The sequence below is a fragment of the Cheilinus undulatus genome, linkage group 9, assembly GCF_018320785.1.
Source record: "Cheilinus undulatus linkage group 9, ASM1832078v1, whole genome shotgun sequence".
NCBI classification, from domain to species: domain Eukaryota; kingdom Metazoa; phylum Chordata; class Actinopteri; order Labriformes; family Labridae; genus Cheilinus; species Cheilinus undulatus.
This window is the reverse complement of record NC_054873.1, coordinates 17762215-17784754: the sequence shown is the minus strand read 5'-3', so window position 1 is coordinate 17784754 and position 22540 is coordinate 17762215. Positions and strand designations below refer to the sequence as shown.

At 39.7% G+C, this 22540-nt stretch overlaps 1 protein-coding gene across 15 annotated transcripts in view; it reads left to right on the top strand.

Moving 5' to 3' along the window:
* The window catches only part of LOC121515374 (neuronal cell adhesion molecule-like), a 70987-nt gene that overhangs the window by 11334 nt on the left and 37113 nt on the right, over positions 1-22540 (top strand). For 10 of the 15 annotated variants that reach the window (XM_041796104.1, XM_041796103.1, XM_041796100.1 and 7 more), the window contains exons 2-6: positions 16209-16384; positions 17663-17674; positions 18238-18343; positions 21180-21373; positions 21687-21809. In XM_041796104.1, coding sequence (XP_041652038.1) covers positions 16303-16384; positions 17663-17674; positions 18238-18343; positions 21180-21373; positions 21687-21809 — 517 coding nt within the window. In that variant the 5' untranslated portion in view covers positions 16209-16302. The remainder of the gene's footprint in view (positions 1-16208; positions 16385-17662; positions 17675-18237; positions 18344-21179; positions 21374-21686; positions 21810-22540) is intronic. The other 5 variants (XM_041796102.1, XM_041796109.1, XM_041796099.1 and 2 more) reach the window with 1 other exon arrangement.

The following is a 22540-nucleotide window of genomic DNA, read 5'->3' as shown; positions in this document are numbered from 1 at the left end:
AAGGCAAACTCTTCAAATGATGAATGTCAAAGGAGAAACTTTAGAGCTTTTTTTCCTCTGTTATTCTCTGGTGAATTTAAATGACACGCTCTGCCGTGTAAAGAGAGTTTCACAGCATAGAAGGAGATTCTCTTTATGTGAAAGCTAAGTCCTTCATTAGTATCATTAATAGTCATTAGCCAACGTTTCAGTCATGTGGACCCATGAGACGGATAGAAACATGTACAGTCAGTCACTACCAGAGGCTTTTCCTATTCTTTAGTCTTGGAAATTCTTTCTTTAATTTCACATGAAAACCAATGCATCAAGTAAAATGAGGTCACCCAATTACTTGCTGACAAAAGTGCTTCCATTTGCTCAAGAGAGATGTTATCCGTCTTTCTGTTATTTCATTCACAGTGAAATATCACAAGTTTCTCCGCCTCAGAACTTAATTAGATCAAATTCCAGCAGAAGTCTGTGAATCAACGGAGAAGAATTTTAATGAAATTCACAGAGGCAGCACTTCTTCACATACAGTCAGAGTTTACTCAGAGCTAACTTTGATGAATTGTGCTCTTCCCCTGGGTTTGTTTGTGTTGTTTAGCATATGAAAACATGACTCGTGAAATGGAGTGGCCATAGCTGAAGCCAGTGTAATCAAAGCTCATTCAGACTTGGCTGAAAAAGACTGTTTGGACCAGTGCGGTTGGCACGCTCTCAGTTTTCACATTATGTGCCATTTCTGCACGTGTGTGGGTGTCATTTTGGTCAATCCTTTGTAGATTCGAGCTCATGGATTCAGTTTTCATCCCCTGACAGGCTAGAGAAATGTCATGTGTCTGGTCACCTCCCACTGTGTCACTTTTACCTTTTCATTACCGTGTTAGTCTGACTGAATCTGGACTTTAAAATACAGATGAGAATGTTAGTCTAACATGACTTAATAATGGAAATGCAGTTTGATTCAGTCTTGAAGTTGTATGCTTCAGTCTAAAAGCCAGCTCAGACTACACAGTTGTTTTGGTCGTTCATGTCACACTATGCTCATCATATGTCATCCATAACTGTGTGCAAGTTCCCAGGTTCCCAGGTCATCAAGGGGGGACTGGTATAATGTCACTCAGGTAAATAATGATAGAAAGAGAGTCTGAGCCAGCCTGATGAGTTCTGGGTGTGCTCCGCAGTCCCTGTGCTGTGCTTCGACAGCTTAAATGCTAAGCTTAGCAAGAGTTGTGTATTGATATGGCTTTGAATCTCACCATAAGATAGAGGCACAACTGAAATTGATATAGAGGCATGGCATAATTTGAATTGTGCTAAAAATTAAAGACCGAGTATGTACAACATGCACAGGGCTGTAAAGTCTTTAACAATTCAACATAAAAGCGGTTAGCTGCTTGCCTACTTTTTAGCAGTCAGCCAGAAGAAGGTCTATAGTAACCAGCTGAAATGGTGCATATCACTAGAGTCAGACATGCTCTGGACAATAAATCAGTTCCACTGCTGTGCATGTATACCAAGACAAGAAGAGTCATCCAGTAAAATTGTCTAATTGAGCCATAATCTTTAAGTTTTAACATGTAAATGTAAATTACGAAAATTGGGATGATTGATAGAAGCATTTTATACCAGATTTACTTTAACACAACACAAAGAAAACAAAATGCCAATCTTAAATTTAGTGTAGGATTTGTTTTTTCACAGCATCCCAACTCTTTTTTTTTGGAAATGTGGGCTTGATAACATTTGAGCATCTGAAGGTTTTGGAGATTTTTCTGTATTTATTAGAAATAACATCAAAACTGCACAAATTCAACATTCTTAACATGACTTAAACTTTCTGAAACCAACCATTTGATAGAAAATATCTGATGAGGGACACTTACGTATGTCTAGTTGTGGTACTAGTTTTACAACCACTGCTCATCTTTCTAATTTTTGTACAGACTGATTAAACACACAACTTAAACAGTACCTTAAGACCCTTTCACACATGCACTACATTCAGGAAATTCTCTAAAATGTTCAGGTTGGACTGCATGAGTGTATGGCTAAATTTGCGCTTACCACTGGCATGATAACAGTATTGGCAGATAATAGGTGAAAAAGATTATAATGGGAGGATATGGACAGTTCACTGTTATTACAACTGATAAGCTGTGCAAAACAAACAGATCTAGATCAACTGAATCCACATTCGTTAAACTTTAAAGTGGTCTCCTATGGCCACTTTTAGATTGGCTGAAGTTTTAAGTCTGAACTTCATGTAAATATCGGTATTGGCTAAAATTAATTTGTAAACTCTGATATTATGAAATTGGCAAAAATCCAATATCATGCATTCTTAATTAATTTCTCATTATGACTTTTTCCAAGGCCTCTTTCCTGCCAGCTCACTAGTGAAGTATGCTAAACTTGGTTGGAGTTGGTATGTAAACACAGCCACTAATACCAAAAATCACTCCATGCAAGTTGGCGAGATGATGATGTTTATATCATGCCACCATTGAGAAAACAGTTGGATCTTGCAGACTGACAGGGAAAACCTCCATCTGTGAGGAACATGTGCAAAAGGGAAACCCTAAAAATGGTTAGAAGTAGGCTGTACTGCCATTTTCATGAATTGTCTGGGGACAGAAAGAAACTATAATCTGAAACCATGTCAGACTTGGACGATCTGCAGGCTTTCCTTGTACAAGACCATAAGATTAAAGCATTCATAGAAAAATTCAAAGAATATTTTTAAACTCTGAATTTAAAGTAGCTAAAAAAAGGAAGTTGGGGAATGGAATTAAGTGTTGTGATGCTGTCCTTGTTTGTCTGCAGAAAGGTCAAAAATGCAGTGCTTCCATGCTGTCTATTATTTTATTGATCATTAGAATATCTGTTAAAAATTCTCCATCTTTATTTTTGTCCCAAAGCTACTCTGAGTGAAAGAAAGAGAGCTTTTGCATTGTAATTGTGCTACTTAGAAAATGAGAAGAACTTTGATTGTGAGAAAATAGCAAAAATGAGTCTCTTTTGAATTCAATTTATGTTGTTCTCAAAAACAGATATGAGTGAACTGTTGATTTTTACTGAAACCGTATTAAAGTTTAAAAATCATCTCATAGCAAGCCTGATCTGCAGAACCACAGACTTTTTTCTCACTATCTCTTCCTTAGAAAGTTTTCTGTTTGACCTGTTGCACTATCATTCAGAATCTTACATTACCACTCTCCAATCCTTTGACAAGACTTCATCTATTTTTCAGAACTTCTTCAGCATTTTAGAAGGGTAAACTCCTGATTGTGTCTTTCATTTAAAAAGTAAAACCCTGCCATGATTTGATTTTCTCACACTTTGAAAAGGACTATTGTTTGTGTCCTCTGTGTCTGAAATTGGATGGTGAGTCCTTTTCGAGAGCAGCAGAGGGGAAATGATTTGTATTCACCTGCCGTATCTGAATGGAGCTGAGGAGGGGCCGAGAGAGGAGAGAGAGAGCAGGAGGGGGGGCGACATAGTGCCTCCTTTATGTGATAATGGATTGCTCTGACATTCACACACATTGTGCTGTGGTGTGTCTATCACTCAATACGTGCAAACTCGTGGGATGAATGGCAAATTTTAAACAGATGCCATTAAAGATCTGTCAGTCAGTGACACAGCAGGTGACTGATTCATGTATTGCATTCCTCTTTTGAACATCAAGGTGAAAATGCAGCGTTTACACATGCAACATATGTGTCTCTGTAACCAAGCACTCCTGCAAATAAATCCTTTTCTCATTTTTCCTTTTTCTAATGTCCCTGCACTCTCTTTTATTGGTCCGACCTGGCAACTGGACTCTTCTGTCAGCAACACAAAGGAAAAAAAGTGGAACCGAGGACGGGCAGTAATGAGCAACTCCTCTTACAGTGTTACATATAGAGCGGCTGCGGTGTGGGGAAGCCTTCAGGAGACAATGGAGGGTTTTGAGAGGTCTGGAGCCCTCTGAAGCCCCTCTTTGATTGAGTTTCCTGGCACTGGGATCCAGTGTTGGGGCTGATTGTGGAGTGGGAGCTGTGGGTTTTTTCTGCGAGGGGGGTTAGGACCCTCCTCTGCGCTGACCTTTCACAGACACAGGTGGGGTGGAGTGGAAGGGGCTAGTGGAGGAGGATGAGGGGGGGCAGTAGGAGAGGTCTATTGTGATGCTCTGTGAATGTAGAGGTGGCACTCAATAACACAAGAGCTTGCTGCCTCTGTCCACCTGCTGCAGATTTTCTCACCACTTCTTCATCACTGTTTAAGTTCATGTGCTGGTAAGACATGGTTGTCTGATGTCTGTGGTAGATTTAGCTGCACAAAGTTAGCATACACAACAATTTTTTCCTTATCCATGTGAGCTTCTATTTCATGGATCACATTTTCATGATGGTTGTGATTTAAACTTTATAATAAATATGTCACAATACACAGCCTCCAAGGCTAACTAATCATTGGAAGATTAACTGATTTTGAAAACAAGGGGGGCCAAAGACATGAGGAAAGTTTTGTTTTCCTTCGATGTATGCAATCAACTATTTGACTTGGTCATGAGAGCGTACTGAACCTGCCGTTTGTTGTGATTCTGGGGACATGAGATCTCACAGAAACTTGCATGATCAAACGACTTCAGAAGGATAAGAAATATGGTGGGCTATCAATATCCTCAGCTGGCTATCCCAGCATGCATTCTGTTTTGCAACAAAAAACAAACAGGCGCTGGTGGGCCGTGTGATGTTTTGTTCAAGCTCCACAAAAAAGTGCATGCACTAAAACTTTACAAATATGTCAAAAGGCACAACTTCAATGCTCCCCTTATTGTGCTGTTGGCCTATTGCCATGCATACACACCAGCACGCAGAGATGCTGAGCCATTATGCAGTTATTTGGGGAAAAACCACCCTTTTCCATGCAAATTGGCTTGACTGCATTAAGCACCTTATAATGAGGACAATAGTAGGACGGCATAAATACAGTAAAGTTTTGCCTGCTGTCTGTGAGAGCTAAAGGAAATGTGCTTCAGTTTTTTATGTGCACAAACTGTCCAGAGACCAGGAAATAATTCCACCTCTGTATGGCTTTGAAATAAATTATGATAAATGATGTGTAAATAAGATAAATATTACTCTTACTAAGGCATAACCAAGTGTTAAATCAGTCTGAAGGCCTTTGCACGCTGTGTCACCTTTTAGTCAACATTTTTTTGCACATTAGAAAATGAAAATCAGTCTCATGCTGTAATCATGTTTGCACACAGGTTCGATTTTTTGCAAATTTTGGCATCAGTCCAAGTCATTTAGATGGGCGATTGATGATTCAAAACAGCCCCTGCTGCTTCCTACTCACTCACTCGCCCCCCTCGCCTCTCTCTCCTCTTCTCTTGCACTGAACCCTCACTTTAGACACTGTGATTTACTGTGTATATGTAGATGTTAACCATGGAAATATAACTGATAGAGGCAGAAGTTTTTTAGCCTACTCACAGGTCATAACAGAGACTGAATAATAAGCTGCTCTCCATCTCTTTAATTTGGCACAGTATGGGCAGGTGCTGTATGAAGATCTCTGTCAGAATGGTGGAAATGAGGGCAAATAAAAATGCAACAAACTCAGTGTGCAAGGTGCGAGTGTGAGCATTTTTTCGGATTATGGTTCAGAAAACAACATACCCCTTGTGTGACATAGAGGCAGACATAGAGGAGCTGCTTTTTTTTCTGTGAGTGGCACCGTTACGCATGACAAGGATGAGGTTGTTTTCTTAGATTTACCTCCGTTAATCAGTATGGTGCTCAAGTGAACATACCTATATTGCCTTTAATTAAACACTCTGTTACTCTGAATATTTAACATAGATTGTCAGAATCGGTGTGAGATGCAGGTTTGATTTGACACATCTGTTGGGGGTTCAGGTGGGAGCGGATGGCACGCACTGTTGGAGCGGAGCTATCGGCTTATATGACCCACAATCCCTAGTGCTACGAAAAATGTGTCCCTTAGATGAGCCTCCAGGAGAGCACAGACAGGTGGTGTTTTGTGATTTGAAGCCCGAGTTTTTCTGGTAAATTTCATAGAAATGAGATGCAGTGTGATAAAGACGTAGAGTGGAAGCACTAGTTGCATTAGTAGCATCACTTCTTGCAATGCACTTTGTAAGGGTGAGCTGGTAAGCAGTTTTATTCTACATCCTATTTTATTTTTCTACAAACTATTAACATATTTGAAGGACACAATTCTAGTCTTCTCTTTGTTTTAAATGCCACTAAAACTCTTTACTCACTGTTAGTGTGTTCCAGCATGCTGAATACAACCCTGTCATGGCCTCAGGGTAAACTTTTGTATTGTCTTTTTTTTAACGGGGATAGCCCTCACTGCTTCTGTCCACCTGCTACTTTCTCACCGGTAAATTACATGTTCTGGTCACACGCAGTGGTAACAGATTGTTCCAGCGCAGTGTCAGCGTTCACGCTTTGTTATCTGATGTTGTCGGCAGATTTTACCAGACTGAATGGTACCGCACAAAAAGCTCTCAAAGAGCCATCGCTGCCTGCCTCTACTGTATCAGCACAATTCAAATACCTCCAGAAGAGCGTTTATTATACAGTAGTGCTTTTCCAGAAAGGCCTGGTTGCATTGACTGTTGACTAGGAGCAATCTCCCATCGACTTTGTCTCTGAGCTCCTCTGCTACAAAAACATCACAGCTGCCACTTCCTGTGTGTTTTTGCTGAACATTTCCTCAGCTGCTTTTCTCACACGCTTGCTCTGTGGCACCCCTAAGCTTAAAGTAAACCCCACATATTGGCCCCATCTTGAGAGACCCTTCACATGCAGAGAAAGCCATCCGGTGCAGACATGGTGGCAAACTGAGATTCTAATCATACCTCTTTTGTTCAGCGCCGAGGAGGTTGAGATGTTTTTCAGGCCACAGCAGATGTCAAGCGTACAGTTTCTCTCCAAGGTTACTCATGAGATGACAAATGGTCTGGGCCTCTTTGTCCCCCCCTTTTTTTCCTCCATACGCCTGTGTTTGATGAGAGGGTTGACATCTTTTTGTCAGTGTGGAGATCTGAGAACACCATGGCATTGCTATGGATACATAGAGCTTTTTTGAAGAGCAATTTTTGAGTGGTTTTACTCTGCTAAAAGGGTATGGAGTGGTCCTGAATTTGGCATAAACCATTTTCTGCTGAAGTAGGAGGCTTATTTGTCTGTGATTCTGTTTGTTTCTGTCTGCTTTCTCAGAGGATTTTCAGCATTTCAACAGCAGATTGATTTCATGTTGATCACTCATTCAGAACTGTTATGTTTCTGTCGTTTAAGAGTGTCTTGTGACGTTGTATGCCGAGGATTTTGAGAGTCCTTTTAGCTATTCAGGGAGACGGTTGGAATGCAGTCCTCCCACTCTCCTGCCTTGCTCATGATAATGAACCTCTGCTCAGCATATGAATGGCCTCACCCATAACACACTTATTTGGCCGAGCATACTTGAGCACCATCCTCTGAGTCTGATGTTTCCAAAGATGCTGACCCCATAGAGCCATTCAAGAAACTAAAACAGGGAGGATGCAGATGCAAATAGATGCAAGTGTGAATAAATTCACATAGTTAGGAGCATAAGTGCTGTGAGATTTCAAAACATCCCCCTTACAGAGTAATTACAGCACAGGGATTAGCTATCAAATAAAGGTCAAGTTCAGATCCTCCATGGCTCGTTCAGCCTTGTGCTTCCTCCCCTCCTGAACTCATTTTAATGAATGCTTTTCAAAAGTGTCCTAACTTTTTCCAATAATGAACTACTGTATTAATAGGTCAGACAAGTGTACAAACACTCTTGGGACTTAACTTTTGCTATCTTGGTGTAATGACTACTTTATTAATGATAATTCATAGCTTTTTCTGCATGGTGAGGGAGTAAAACGATGCATCACCATCTAAAGGAGAAAGAGAGGACCTGACACATCCATCCGATCATGATAAAGTCCTCAAAGAAGATTCTACTTCTGTATGAGGTGATGCAAAGTCATATTCAGCTGCCCTGCAGTGATAAGATGAAAGCCAAAGCACCCTTCGATTTCATTCAGCTCCAACAGGCAGGGGTTTCCTTCTTAACATCGCCGTCCCATCTAGTGGTGCTGCTTACATCTGCATGCTAAAGAGCAGCCTCCTCTCAGAAGTGCCGGCGCCGGCAGTGATTAGCATTTGGGCAGAGGGGACAGGGAGCGAACCCCGGAGTGTTCTTGGCATGTACAGGGAGGAAGCTAAGTGAATGCCAATGTGCGGCACTCAGTGAAAAGAGGAGGACCAAACAAATTGCCGGACACATTGCATTAGTAGCAGATGCCCATTAGCATTAAGGGTTGTGGTGAATTGATAGCTGGGGGAGATGATTTAAAAAGAGGTTCAAAATATTCTTAAAAAAGCTTAATCTGGGGTTTAAAGCTGTTCTTTTATTAAGGTAGGGGATTTATTTAAGCATTTGATACAATAAAACTCAAAACATCCAGGTGTTTTACTAAAGATGTGCACAATTACCTGACTGAACAATTAAATGTTGTTGTCACCTTCAGTTGTCAGCACCAGCGTTATTTATAGGTTTGGATTTGGGGTTTTTGTGATAGCAGAGCTAAATCTATACTTTTTAAATGGTGCCGGTGCCTAAACAGTGCCTGAATTGATATTTTTAAGAGAGGAAAATGTTAAAAGTCAGAAGGTCAACAGGTGAATAAAAGCTGTCTTTCTGTTTTAAATAATTTAGAGAAATGTCTAAAAATATGCCAATAAAACATAGGATAAGACTTCAAGTTCTGCTGAAAGGAAATGAGTGCATGTAAATCACATAACATATTCCATGCCTTTCTTTGGAGAGGTGAGGGAGGATACCAAAATGAAGCATCAAAATCTGTGTTGTAGTTTTGTACAGTAGGTACTGGATACGTTGCTGGTACTGGATTTAGATTCTCATCTCAAGTAATTAAATGGTCAAACTAATTTTTAATATTTGTATCAATAGTAACATTTGGCATCGCCTCATAGTTGTTGGTAGGGCATCCTGTGGGGGACAAGAATCATTTCCCCTAGTCTGCAAAGCTGCCAACACACTTATTTTAAACTCTGATGGTAATGCCTCTCAGAATATGATTGGATTGTTGTCTATATCCTGACGTATCATTCCCTGTTATCTTTTGCTGTCAGTTGAATTCCCTGATGAGACTGATGACTTAAACTGAAATAATATCAAGTAATGCTGTGTTCATAGTACCCCAGAAACAATCTAACACTGTGAATAAGGTGATCCTAATGTTGATGTTACATCTAATCAAGTGTTAAGAGTACAAATGTTTGGATTTTGAATCTTTAGGGTTTAAGATGTTTTTCTTGTGCCAAATGCCACACAGTAACACTTCAGCACTGGAGATACTGGCCTGTTTTGTAGACATTCCCCTTGGTGCTGACTATGTCTGTACCAGTCAAACTTCGTGTCTAGGCAGCTAGCTACCTGCCACTAATGGTCCACTGCCATACCACCATAATGCTCGTCTACCCAGATGTTAACCAGCACAGCGGACATGGAATCTTGGGGGTGCTGGTGGAGGAGTAGAGGAGCTGAACAGCCCTCATTTCTCCAAGTTTTTCCCTCAAACTTTCAGTCAAAAAATGTTGAAATCAAGTCCAAACCAAAGTGAAATACCCCTGTAATTAACCATAAATCATTCTTGCCTCAGTGTCCTAAAATCAGTTTAGTTTTACAAACTAAAATGAAGATGAACAGTAAGTTCATGCTGGTTTTCAGAGCACATGAATAAAGATCATCACTTTATTGTCTAGCATTGTACAGTGCAGATAAAAGGATAGCTGTGTGTTTTTGAGCTGTGGGGTCTCCTTCAACAACACAACCCCAATTCATATGTTAACTACACCAATTATTTGCATATGGTCACCCAATTATAAAAGCTAATGAGGAGATTATGGGAAACGCATGCTGGAGCCTGCCCGTGGTATTTCCATTGTGCTTCTGTAGCTGCAGATAAAAGGCCTGTGAGAGGTGTTAGTCAAAGGCACTGAACATTTAACCTCATATATCATGGCTGTAACTCATATCACTGCTAATGCCTGTCCACTACATTAGCTGTGAATTAGGAGCTCATTTAGAAAGCTGAATGCTGCTGATTTAATTATCATTTCAGACTAAAATGACTACTTAGAAAAGATGGATCTTGATTTTGAGGTCTGATATGACTGTGAATTTCCAAATCTTGGTAACTGAATGAGAGATGTTCTCATTATCTTCTAAAGTCAAGACCTTTTATGTGACCTTCTTTTCCATTATAGATGTGTGATGGTACATAGAAACAGGCCCTTAGCCCTGACACGAATACAGTACACTGCCATCCCTATCAGCAGCTCGAGCGCCCAGCAGCCTCAGATAAATAAACTCTTTCAACCGTATCCGTTTTCTCATCACCACCTTCCTGAGTGCTGAGCCATTCTCATCATTATACCCCCACATTGAGGCATCTGTAGGGGATCCCTGCTGCTCCATTAAGGCCATACTGAGGCTCACAAACCTCAGATTGCATGAGCCATCAATAGAGCTGATTATAGAGGTTAATTAGACTGCCTGGCAAGAACGAAAGGCTTTTATTTTCATCATAGATGTTTAAACTGTACAATTCTGATGCAACAGCAATGATTCAGTGTTGCATCACTTTTGTTTGGCACAGGAAATGGCTATATCCTCACTAGTGGTTAGCATTCAGCGTATGGAGTAGTGCTATCTGTTGCTGTAAGGGAATTTCAATCGAGCTTTTTCCCCGCTGACTGCTATTCATTTACACCGTGCTGGGCTTCAATTCTCAGCGCCCGTGCCCCTGTCAGCTCCATCTGTGTTCTCAGAGATGTGCCGACCCTCATGTCTCAAGGAACAGCGGCCATGAATGTGTATGTGCGTGTCCCGTATGTGCCACGTCTTTCTGACATGTGCACAAAACCAATTAGTTTTGGGATGGTGAAGTAGCCGTCTATGGGAAAATGACAATGGAGTAATTGAAGAGGCCGGCTGAATGAGAGGCCAGACAGCTCAATGCAGCTGTTACACAAGTACCAAGTGTTTTCTCCACGGAGGGAATGAACAGGGAGAAAGAGAGTTCTGAGTGAAGGTGGTCCTATGTAGTTGTAGACGGTAATTAACATTACAGCCCTTTCACTTTGCTGACATTCATTTTAAGGGAGAAGCACAGCTAGTCGTGTAGTCACATTAAAAGGTCTTTAACAGTGGTCTTGCAGGCTTTTTGTTTCATGTAATACAAATTCAATTTGCTTCAGATCAGAGCTAACCATATTGCAAACTGTGCCTCTTGAAATGTTTTTTTTTTCCTGATCATTCCTGACAGCCACTGATAAGTTGCCATCATATCTAAACTGGACAAAAATCAATTGGCAAGTATTAAACGGACATAACTTGTGTGATTCATCATGGTGGCATTTTTCTTAGAAACTTAACTCTAAATCGCACATTTCTGAAATCATAAGGTGTGGAGGCAGCACGCCTGTTATAGTGACAAATCTACAGACGATTTTATGTCATGGATGTTGTGAAGGCCTTGAGCATGTTTAAACATATAAGGATATGGTATGATACACAATAGCAGTACAATATGATATGATAACATACCATACAATACAGTAGGATGTAAAATTAGAGGATATGATATGAAACAATGCTTAACAATGCAATATGAAATGATGCAATACGTTATGGTGGGATGCAAAATGATATGATAGGCTACGATAGGATGATCTAATATTTTATGATGTAATATAGTACAATATGAAATACAAATGGATAACAAATGATACGATGTGATACAAAATGAAATGACATGATGGTCTTATGCCACAATCAGATAAAATATTGTCTTTTCCTCTGCTCTGCAATTTGCCTGCCCTGCCCTGGGTCAGCATGACCTCTCATTTCTGCCCACCTCCACCACAGCATCCACCTGTTGGCTTCAACTGGGGGTTTAAGCTGTTATCACTCCTCAGATTCTGTATGTAAAAATCTGCAAGAAGTGATTAAGTCGGTGCCTGACGCCAAACATTTTATGTTGCCATAATAAATACTGAAACAAACTACAATGTGAAATTAGCTGAAATATGAAATGATAGTATACAATATGTCATGGTATAATATTACACATTATGATATGATATTATATAAAGTGAAAGGACAGAGTGCTATTTGATGTTTTTATGAATCAGTTTAATATTAGACAAAAGTATACAATACATTATGGTATAATATATGTAAGATTCCTTAAGATTTACTATGTTATAATTTTACATATAAAGTGATATGTTACCACACAAAATGATACAGACTACATTCCAATATGGGGTGCCATTTAGCACTGATACCATACGATACAGTGTGATATGGTACGATACTGAATGAATCGTGGACATGACAAAACACAACAGCACAATATGAAATGAAATGATGTGAAACGATACAATTCAAAACAATACCATACAGAATACGATACAATTCAATGTAATATGATACAATACAAAACCATACGACATTTTACAATACAAATACGATACAATATGAAAATGTTTTTTGTAAAGAGTCAAATTTTCCAAGAAAAGTAGAAAATAAACAACTTGTATTTCTTGCTGACAACAATAGTAAGTTATTAAAAATATGTATTATTATTGATATTGTTTATGAAAAATTTAAATAATTGACATGGCAGGTTTACGTCGGTTAGAGGCTCTAAATGTCAGTTTCGATTATTTTTGTATTAATTTCACAGCTCTACTATGATATGATGCAAATCGATTTGAAACAATATGAAATAATATAACATGATAAGACATGACTCGTTACAGTAAGGTCCAATATAATAAAATACAACACAATATGATATGATGAAATACCATATGATATGATACGGAAAGATAATATACGGTACGAAACATGCAAAACAAAATATGACATGACATGACACGACCTGAGAGAAATTAAATGAATGATATGAAACAATATGATACGATTAAACTACACTTAACAGTTTGAACCCAATGATATGATACGAATCAACATGATATGACATGATACAAAATAAAACTAAATGATATGACATGATACGTTACGATACCAAATGATGCTTTACATTTACCCCGTATGAATATTTTTCTTCCAATCAAATCACTGTATGGTGTTTAGATTTACTTTTAACTCTCTCAAAGGTACCATTTGAACAATTTTTTCAAAGATTATCAGAAATCTACTCTACCCTACCTGCCAAGTACCAAACAGCATGTGGCCACAGTCAGTGGGAAGATATTTGGTTATTTGCTGCAACAGAGCCAGAAACCTTCTTTGGGCGTTTCTGGGGAATAAAACCGGGCCAGGAAGAAAGTGAATATTGAACTTACATTCCTCATATGTCTGGAATCCCTTTGCCAAATGAGTGATAATGCTGCTCCTGTTGCTGTTAAGAAACATGACTATATAACCCATAAAGGTCATGTTTTGTGTGGAGTTAAAACTTGCCAAAACCCTGCTCTGCTCTAGAGGTTTTGCATCATCTCAAGTGTCGAGTTTTTCAGCGAGACTGTTTATCCTCTTCATGGCCATTTCTATTTTGAAAAATAACCAGAGATCCTCCCTGTCGTGTTTCTTTCTAAGAGACCATTTCCCCCGTTCGATATTATCTGACGCCTGACAGCTTTTGGCACAGCACTCCTAGCAGCTCTGTGTTTTTGTCTGGGCCTCAGCAGACTGAGCTGCACTGAGCTTTATTTACTTTGGCTACTCCAGTTCTGTCAGCACAAGATGCATTTGAAGGCACAACAGTTCTGATGTACAGCCTCTGATTGTGTGCCCCCTCGATGGATTGTATATTTAAATATGAAAGAGGCTTGTAGCATCTTCTTTGAGATGCAGTGATAAGCCAGCTTAGGTTAGAAAAAACACTGATAATGCAAAATTTTGCTTTATCCCGGATCTGAAACAAGAATTTTTCCAAGTAAGAACCTGTAAACCCTGTTTTTTAATATGAATATGGTAAATTCAGCTTGTTCTTAGTCATTTTATGCCTACTTTTCAGGCATGAAGTCAGACGTTTTGAGCTCTGGTGGTTTGTTCCTCGCCTAAACAGCCCCACTTGAGTCCCTGCTGTCGTCCCACTGTGAGATGGAGTTAATAATCATAGCACACTTGCACCCAAATGAGCACCTATACAGTATGCACATGATGACACACACTCTAACCGGCTTGCTATACCTCATTAAACTGGAAAATGAGTCCTGGATGAAGCATGGGCTCTTCTCCAGATAAAAATCATCAGCTTTTGAGGATCCACAATAAAATGTTAAATGAACTCAGTAATTCGTCTGCTGTCACAGGCCAACACTTTTTTCATTTCATTACTGCACTGCGAAGTTACAGCTGCAATTTTTCCTGGAAATATTTGTGATTTAATAACTTCTTAAATTAACAAAAGTGAAGTGGCACTAAGAAATGATTACAAAGCAATACCTTTCAAATCATCACGAATGGATTTTGCATAAATGACATCCGGCTGTAAATTTTGAACACTGAAAATCAACGAAGGTTTTCTGCTCGGTGCAGTTTCAGCACCCCTGCCTACAGGCTTCAAATGAGTCTGATGAAATCACCCTCCCTTGGATCTTTTTGTGTCAAAACCTGAGCCGTAACCGTCTGACGGTGTTCGCAGCAGAGTGATTGGCTGCCCTGGGCGAAGAATGAAGTCTGTCCCTGGAGAGGTGTAGCTGAATCCGGGGGCAGCAGACGTTAGCCTCGGTCTCTCCCCAAGCCACCAGACACCGACTCTGAATCATGACTGCAGGGCAGTGCTAACAAATACAACAGATCCCAAAGGAGCATCAGGCCAGGGTCTGACTGCTCAGCTGTCTAGCCTCTGGTGTCAGTCTTCACCGCCTCCTCTGCAACCTCCTGGCCGGACCCACACCCAAAGGCGGGAGAGCAGGGCATGCATACTTCTCCTCCTTTAATGGGTACTGTTTGATTCTTTCACTCAGATGCTAATATCCAGAATTTGATGTGCTTTTTTGATAACACAGCAAATTAGCCTCCCTAAGCTCTAAATTAAGCTGTGACATTTTAATACAGTGCTGGCGAGGACATCCGCCTGGGGTGAGACAGACAGGCAGGAGAGATAAAACCAGGTCAGACTGTGGCTGTAAAAGACTGAAAACGACTCCTCTGAAAGTTATTTTTCCTCAGTCTTTTTGCTAATCATCTTGAAGCTGCTCTCACATTTAATAAAAATACTGAGTAATGCTGATCATTTCTTTATAATAAGGCTGGAATATGCAGATGAATATGAATTAAATCGAGCAAAGTCATTTAGTTATTAACTCTCTGGAGCTCAGGTCACACCAGTTTGATTATCCTGAAAGTGATTATTTCAACATTTGCATATTGCTTTTTAGCTGTCTTAAAAATAATTGCTCATGGTTGGATGAAGGTGTATTATGTCTTGCTGGGCTGCCTGGAAGATTATACTTTTCTCTTTTGTTCTCATTTTTAGTTTTCCCTCCTAAGTGTTGTTATAGAGCTATAATCAGATAAAACTAGGAACAAAGGAAATCCATTAATTAGCTGTAAATCAGAGGCCATCAAGCCCTACAGCTGTTTGTTTAGCCTGTAAACATCACCCTGTTGAACTTCTATCTTTCCTCATCGAACGGTGTCAACTGAGACATCAGAGATCAGCTCGATCACTTCTGACTTTCCCACTCCACACGAATAATGAAAGAGTGATGGTCCACTCTCTGAAATCTGACCTCAGAGCGCATCACTTCAGTCAGTCAGTCAATCAAAGTGATGTAGCAGAGAGAGAAATGGATTGTGAAGTCAGTGTCCCCCATGTCTTGTCCCTGGCATGTCAACTGGCAGCTCATATGATCAATAAGACAGGGAAGTCCAGCAGCATTGTAGCCACGGCGATGATTAGCTGAACTATATGAGCCCACGTGGGCTGCATTGGACTATTCTGGAGGACAAAAAGAAAGCATCCAGCACAGTGACTAACTTCCATCTGTGACCAGACTGATACCATGAGAGTGTCTCTCTGTCTTTGCCAGCACAAAATAAAACACTAAGAATTCGTGTCTTGGTTGTCTCTCTCTTCCCGTTTCCATCTCTGACCGACTCTTTCTCTTTTTCCTCAGTTGTGGATGTGCACACGCCCTCACACAGTGTGACTGAGCAGAGAGACAGGGCGTCGCAGTTTTCCAGGTCAGTCCTTCACGTCACACACCGATTATGGAGAGGAGGAGGATGGATGCAGCACTGCTGGTGCTGCTCCTGGGACACTTCGCCGCTGCGCTGGAGGTCCCACTAGACCGTAAGGCAACACATCACAACACATTTACACACAAGAGAGGATAACTGGACTTTTGTTGGTTTCAGTTTGTCTGAGGACTTGAAGAGAATTGATTAATTCAGTTAACTGAATAAAAAATCCATGAGCTTGATAACAGAAATTGCTGATGAAGCTTCTCAAATGTCAGGATGTCTTTAGGGTGAGGGTGGGGGTGTCAATTTATCTGACAGTGATCTTTAAGTTTTCTTTGATATTACACATAATTTAAATATGTTCTGTGAGGATAAAACATTTGACTATTTTCTGACATTATTGTATCTTCATATGAACAGAATGGTCCAGCATAATCTTTAGGTTTTTTTAACAACACTTTATAATAACTGCAAAAATTAAGCATTAAGAAAATGTCTCCAAAGCATCAATAAATAATTAACTCATCTAAAAGCATAACTTCATATGTATTTCATACAACTACCTGATCATGCTATATTGATGCATTAGTAAATCATGCATAACCCTCACCTTAGGAATAGCCCTGCAGGATTTTACATGAAACCACACATACTTTATAGCAAACCTTTTTACTTAATGATGTACTCACCTGTGGCAGAAGCAATAAAATCATGGAATCATGAATGGCAGATCAAACACAAAAGGGCAAAATAACCACTGTTGACATGCGTCGACCACATTTAGTGCTGTATTCATAGGTCAGTTTTATATGCTGGACTTGTCAGTTTGATGGGTTTTTTTGATTAATCAAGGATCTTTGCCCCTTCACTTTTCAAAAAAATAGCGTAATTTCCCTGAACCTGAGCTTAATCACACCAGTGACACACTCATGATACTCTTGATTATCTTGTCATATATTTTAAATAAAAGCATAAAATATCCATGTTCAAGAATGAGCAACTTTTTGATTAAAAAAAAGTTATCTGAACTATTTTATAATCTAAATAATTCCGAATTAATTTTTGAGCACTGACTTGTTCAGTAGCAAGCTTTGAATTTCACCATCAATCTATTAACTGTATCATTGTATTAACTGTAACTTGATTTTTTTATTTTGGAGGAAAGGGAAAGAGTTTCCATATTTACACGAAACACCATATCCTGATGTCACTAAGCTGTTCATCTGTCTTTTTGTTGAACCTGCTGACCACTGGAGACTACAAACTGACCTCGTTTAAACTGTGTGTGAAGCAAAAACAATGCAGGGAGACAAATCTCATCACTAATGTCTGGTTTTCTTTGCTGTCATGATTTGTTCTTTGTTGTTTGCTGATTCTTTGGGAAAAGTACTGGAAGGATGTAAGTCTGAAAGTAGAGTGGATTTCCTGCAGAGGTTGTGCTAGCTGTGTTTCTATGCTGTGCATTGATGGTTATTTTTTTTCATATTGTTTCATTATGTTTTTGTATTCTAGTGTTTCTGCTTTATATTATAAGATACAGAGTGTGATTTGCAGTGGATCTGAGTATATTGCATGCTTTGTTTGCTGTTTTTGTTCTGTGTGTTTCTGCAGTGCTAGAGCTTTTCCCGTAGAGCAATATTGCAAACAGCATGAGTTCTTCTCTCGTTTTTTATGTCATAGTCCATTAGTTATCCCCCCAGCTCTGACAGGAATACATTAAGCATTCGATCATTATGATATAATGAAATGTACCTGAGTTCTCTGCATGCCTCTTTCTTGTTGTTGCACATGTTGCAGGAGCTTTTTGTGTTTGTCAGCAAACAGTGATGTGTAGAATTGTTGTGATAAGTCTGCATGTTATTGGTAATGACTATGTGTGTGGTCAGTGCAACACCTGAAAAAAGCTAAGTTATGCAGGAAAGGGTCATGACTGAATATTACCCTCTGTTTGATCTCATTTAGTGCCGCAGCCACCGACCATAACTCACCAATCCCCCAAGGATTACATCATCGACCCCCGAGAGAACATTATAATCCACTGTGAGGCGAAGGGGAAGCCTCATCCCAGGTAAGAATCTCATACAGTCATACATCTGCTACACAAAGATCATCTTCCAGGTCTGCATTCAACCATCACCTTTCAAATTTTGACTTTAAAGTCTCTGCTGACAGAATGTCTCAAGACACTTAGTTTACCCATAAAGCTGATGTGTGCTGCCCTTGCCACAGGCTGGTGTTAATAAATGCTCCTGTCATACTCTTGTTCCCTCAGTCGTAGTTTAACTGTTTTTAATTTGCTGGCTTTGGCAAAGTACGCATGCACACCTTTGTGCCAATATATCTGCAAGGACACTCTTTAATTTCCTGGTCTTAAAGTTTCCCTTTACCCTTGCCATATCACAGTGGTTCCCGGACCTTTTTCCTGCTGGGCCCTTCTTTGGCAGATGAAAATGTTTTTTAAGCCTTCCCCTGACCAAGCACATAAGCAAATAAACAAGCCGACATACAGGCAAAGCTGTCTCACAGGTAGGATGTGGCAGAAGGGAGGAGTGGGGCTCTTCTTTTGAACTCATAGTATTACAGGTGGGGACAAGGGCGAGGTAAGACTATTCATTTATCTTTGGTTTGTTAGTTGGGACATTTAGTGTAGTTTTATTTGTAGCCCTACATTTTCCTGAACTCCCACTTACAGAACTGCTGCTTCGCTAGCAGTTCAAAAAGGCATACATTGTTTTTATAATTTAGCCTTGCAGAGCTCCGCCTGTCATCAGACCAAATACATCATTGGATCCATTTTGCAAAGCTTCAAGCTGAAATGTTCACTACTAGTCAGAGAAGGATCAGACCAATAAGTGCCATTGAGGAAAACTAGGCGGGAGCTATGTGTGGGGTTTAGTTGTACTGCAAGCCTGCAAACAATGGTGGCCATCAGTGCCTTGCTTTAGCTTTAGCTAAAGCTAACACAGCTACATTAGCTACATAAATACATTACCACAGTAGTCAATGAAGCTAATCTAAGCTCTAACATAGATAGCTACAGCTAACAAAGCTATTTCCATATCTTATCTATGTAGCTTACATAGCTGCTTTGTGGGCTTTGCTTCAGCTACATTGGCTTCGTAGCTCAATTTCCTACATCTAAGTAAGCTTTAGCAACGTCAGTTTTAGCAAACATAGCTAAAGCTATTTTGGCTACACAGATGAAGAAGATATGTAGCTTATGAAGCTGCTTTGTGAGCTTTGCTTTAGCTATGTAAGCTAGGTAGCTCCTTTATCTAAGTAGCTTACCCAGCTAATGGAGCTAAGTGAGCTACGCTAGTTGCATTTGAATGTTTTCATAGAGGATAAGCTTTTTTCCTGTAAGCAGACTGTTTGTTATTAGGTTTTGCAGGTCAGGATTTTAACTTTTAACTTCTGGTATCTTAACCCTACATGGAAGTTGAATCTGATTTTTTTGGAAAGTTTTAGCTTGTATTTCTATTTTTAACCCTTCATATGAGGCATGGTTGTTCATACCATAACAGGCACAAGTTTTTTAAGTTGTACTCTTCCAAAACACTGTATGGGCTGTTGCCCAGATGGATGTTTATCCTATGCCCTTTCAATGGATATCTGAAAAGTGCTGTCTGATCTGACAGGTTAATTCATTACAGGGATATTTTGGTGTCTTTGAAGTTGGGTTGTATGTGGCAATAGCAGTGCCCTTTGCCTCCAGGGATTTCAGGTTGCATTGCCTCTTCAATCTTGAAGAAGCTAGGCTATACAGTACAGACAGGTACAGCTGCTCTGTGTAATTTAACAAGATTAAGGTCAAAGATTGGCCACAAAACAATGATAGGACAATGGTACGCTATACTGAAAATTAACCACTAATGTGATTTTATCTTATTTATATTGCCTTACCTGCACATTGCTTTAACCCTAAAAGCACATCTTATGCAAAGCTCAAACACATCTTTGACTAGCTGAATAATGCCTAGAACAAGAGAAGATTTACACCTAGATATTTTGGAATCCTCATTTGGTGCCTCTTGAGTTTAAGTCTTAAGGATGTCTGTTGAAAAAAGATATTCTTTCACTGAATATGAAAGATTTAGAGTTAAAGGAGAAGCAGTATTCTTTGGGGAAAGTTTCCAGACATTTGAGAATTACTAATCCTCTTCTCTAAGACTGTGAGGGATCAGATTTTTTTAGCATGGATTCAAGTGCTGGTAGACTCTGATTTGTGCTTAGAAAAATGTGTTACCTTTCTATGACCCAACTCTGCCCACTGAGAAATGAGAATGTATGAGGGTATTGAGGGAAACAGATGCAGAAATTTCTTCTAAACATTTTGAGCCTTTGCTAAAAAAAGTGTGTAACAAAGGAAAAGCACCCTGTTTCCGAAAGCAATAGCTAAAATTAAATGCTGTCTTTATTTCATTGTTTTAAAACAATACTTTCTGAAGATAAGACAGACTCTTATTCCACCCTGTATTTCCAACTAGTTAACATTTGCTTGTTGCTTAAATGCAGTCAGCATGTTTATATGCAGACTTAAGTAAAGTTACAGCTATAGCTCAGTAATGATAACTGAAATACTCTCCTTGTCCCAGTATATATGCACAGTGTGAGAATAGATTTATTCATGGGAGAATGTCACCTTTGCCTCACTAGGAGGGGATATGTCCCAGTCAGCTGATTACTGTGGTTGATGATCTTGCTTACAAATTAGCAAGACGCTGACCAGCTGTATGTCCTATGGTGAAAACATGACAAACTTTCAAGCCCTGTACATTTTTTTTTTACAAACTTAAAGCTTTACCGTTCAATATTATGGACAAGCGCTTCACCTAATGATAGTACATTTGTCTATCTTGGATCTTAGCTGCACTGTTGTGACCCTTGACGATTATTTTCTTCAGTTTTTCCTGGACAAGAAACGGGACACACTTTGATATCGATGAGGACCCCAATGTCAGCCTGAGGCCCCACTCTGGGACCCTGGTGGTGGATATCACCAGAGCCAAGGCTGACCAGTACGAGTCTGTGTACCAGTGCACGGCGAGGAACAAACATGGAACTGCAGTTTCCCATAACATCGTCGTAAGACAGTCCAGTAAGTGTGGTGCAAATCCAGCATTACTAACACTTAATTTCTCTTTTCTAAATGTCACACATATCTTACATCCTCCTCACATCCTTATTCTCTTCTTCTCTAACAATTAAGTGGCATTATCCATTTTAAGAGAGTAGAGAGAGCAGTGATCTTTTCCTCCTTCTGTTCATTGTTATTCAGCTAAGCATCACTCCACTCATCCTGCCTCGTCACCGTCATCATGTCAGCAACAGTCCATTAGCATGCCATATTGTCTGTCAAATTAAGAGACTTGCTACCCACTGATGTGTGCTCCCTTCTTTAACTACTCCAGGGTCCCCCTTGTGGTCAAAGGAGAAAATCAAACCAATCGTGGTTCAGGAGGGCGTGTCCCTGGTGCTGCCTTGCCGCCCCCCTGCTGGCCTGCCCCCTCCCATCATATTCTGGATGGACAATTGTGAGCACTGAATAATACTGTAGCTGCACATGCACTCCACACAACTTCAGGGCTGTAGCCACACAACCTTTTATAACTTGTGTCAGAGAAGCAGAGACCTATGGGAAATGTCAGCACTATGCCCACATTGAATAAGTTATTTCTATTGTGTTGATTTTAAAGGGTCAGTTCACTAAAATTAAGAAAGCCTATTATCTCAAGAAGTGTTTGGGTATGCAGGTCATTTTGGTTCGGTTGATTTAAAGGGAAACTTGGGTTTCTGAAGAGAGTTGTATGAGGTACTCATTAGTAATTAGTCAGCCACTGTTTGAAGAAGAAGCTGAAGAACTACAGATGGGGTCAGAAAGAAATAAGGACTACATGTAAAACATTTCAGCTTAAATGAACACTGCATTTGTGGATATTTTTATCACTTTACCAGTTTTCTACTGCACATTGTTCACTTGTTGTTATAAGAGATATGGCCCTACTTCAAATAACCGGAACTGTCCCTTTAACAATCATCACCATAAGGTTGACTGATTATCTGTTTTTTAGGATCCAGAAGGTCGTATAATAGAGCAAAAAGCTTCAAAATTTGGTGTGTAATGAGGTTAAAAGGACTGGAAAATGGGTATTTAATTTCCCCTTTGATGAAGTTAGTGAAAACATTACAGTCTCATTATTTTATTAACCATATTTATAGTTGAGAGACTTAGGATGTTTAAGGGGCAGGGGCGAAAGTGATAAAA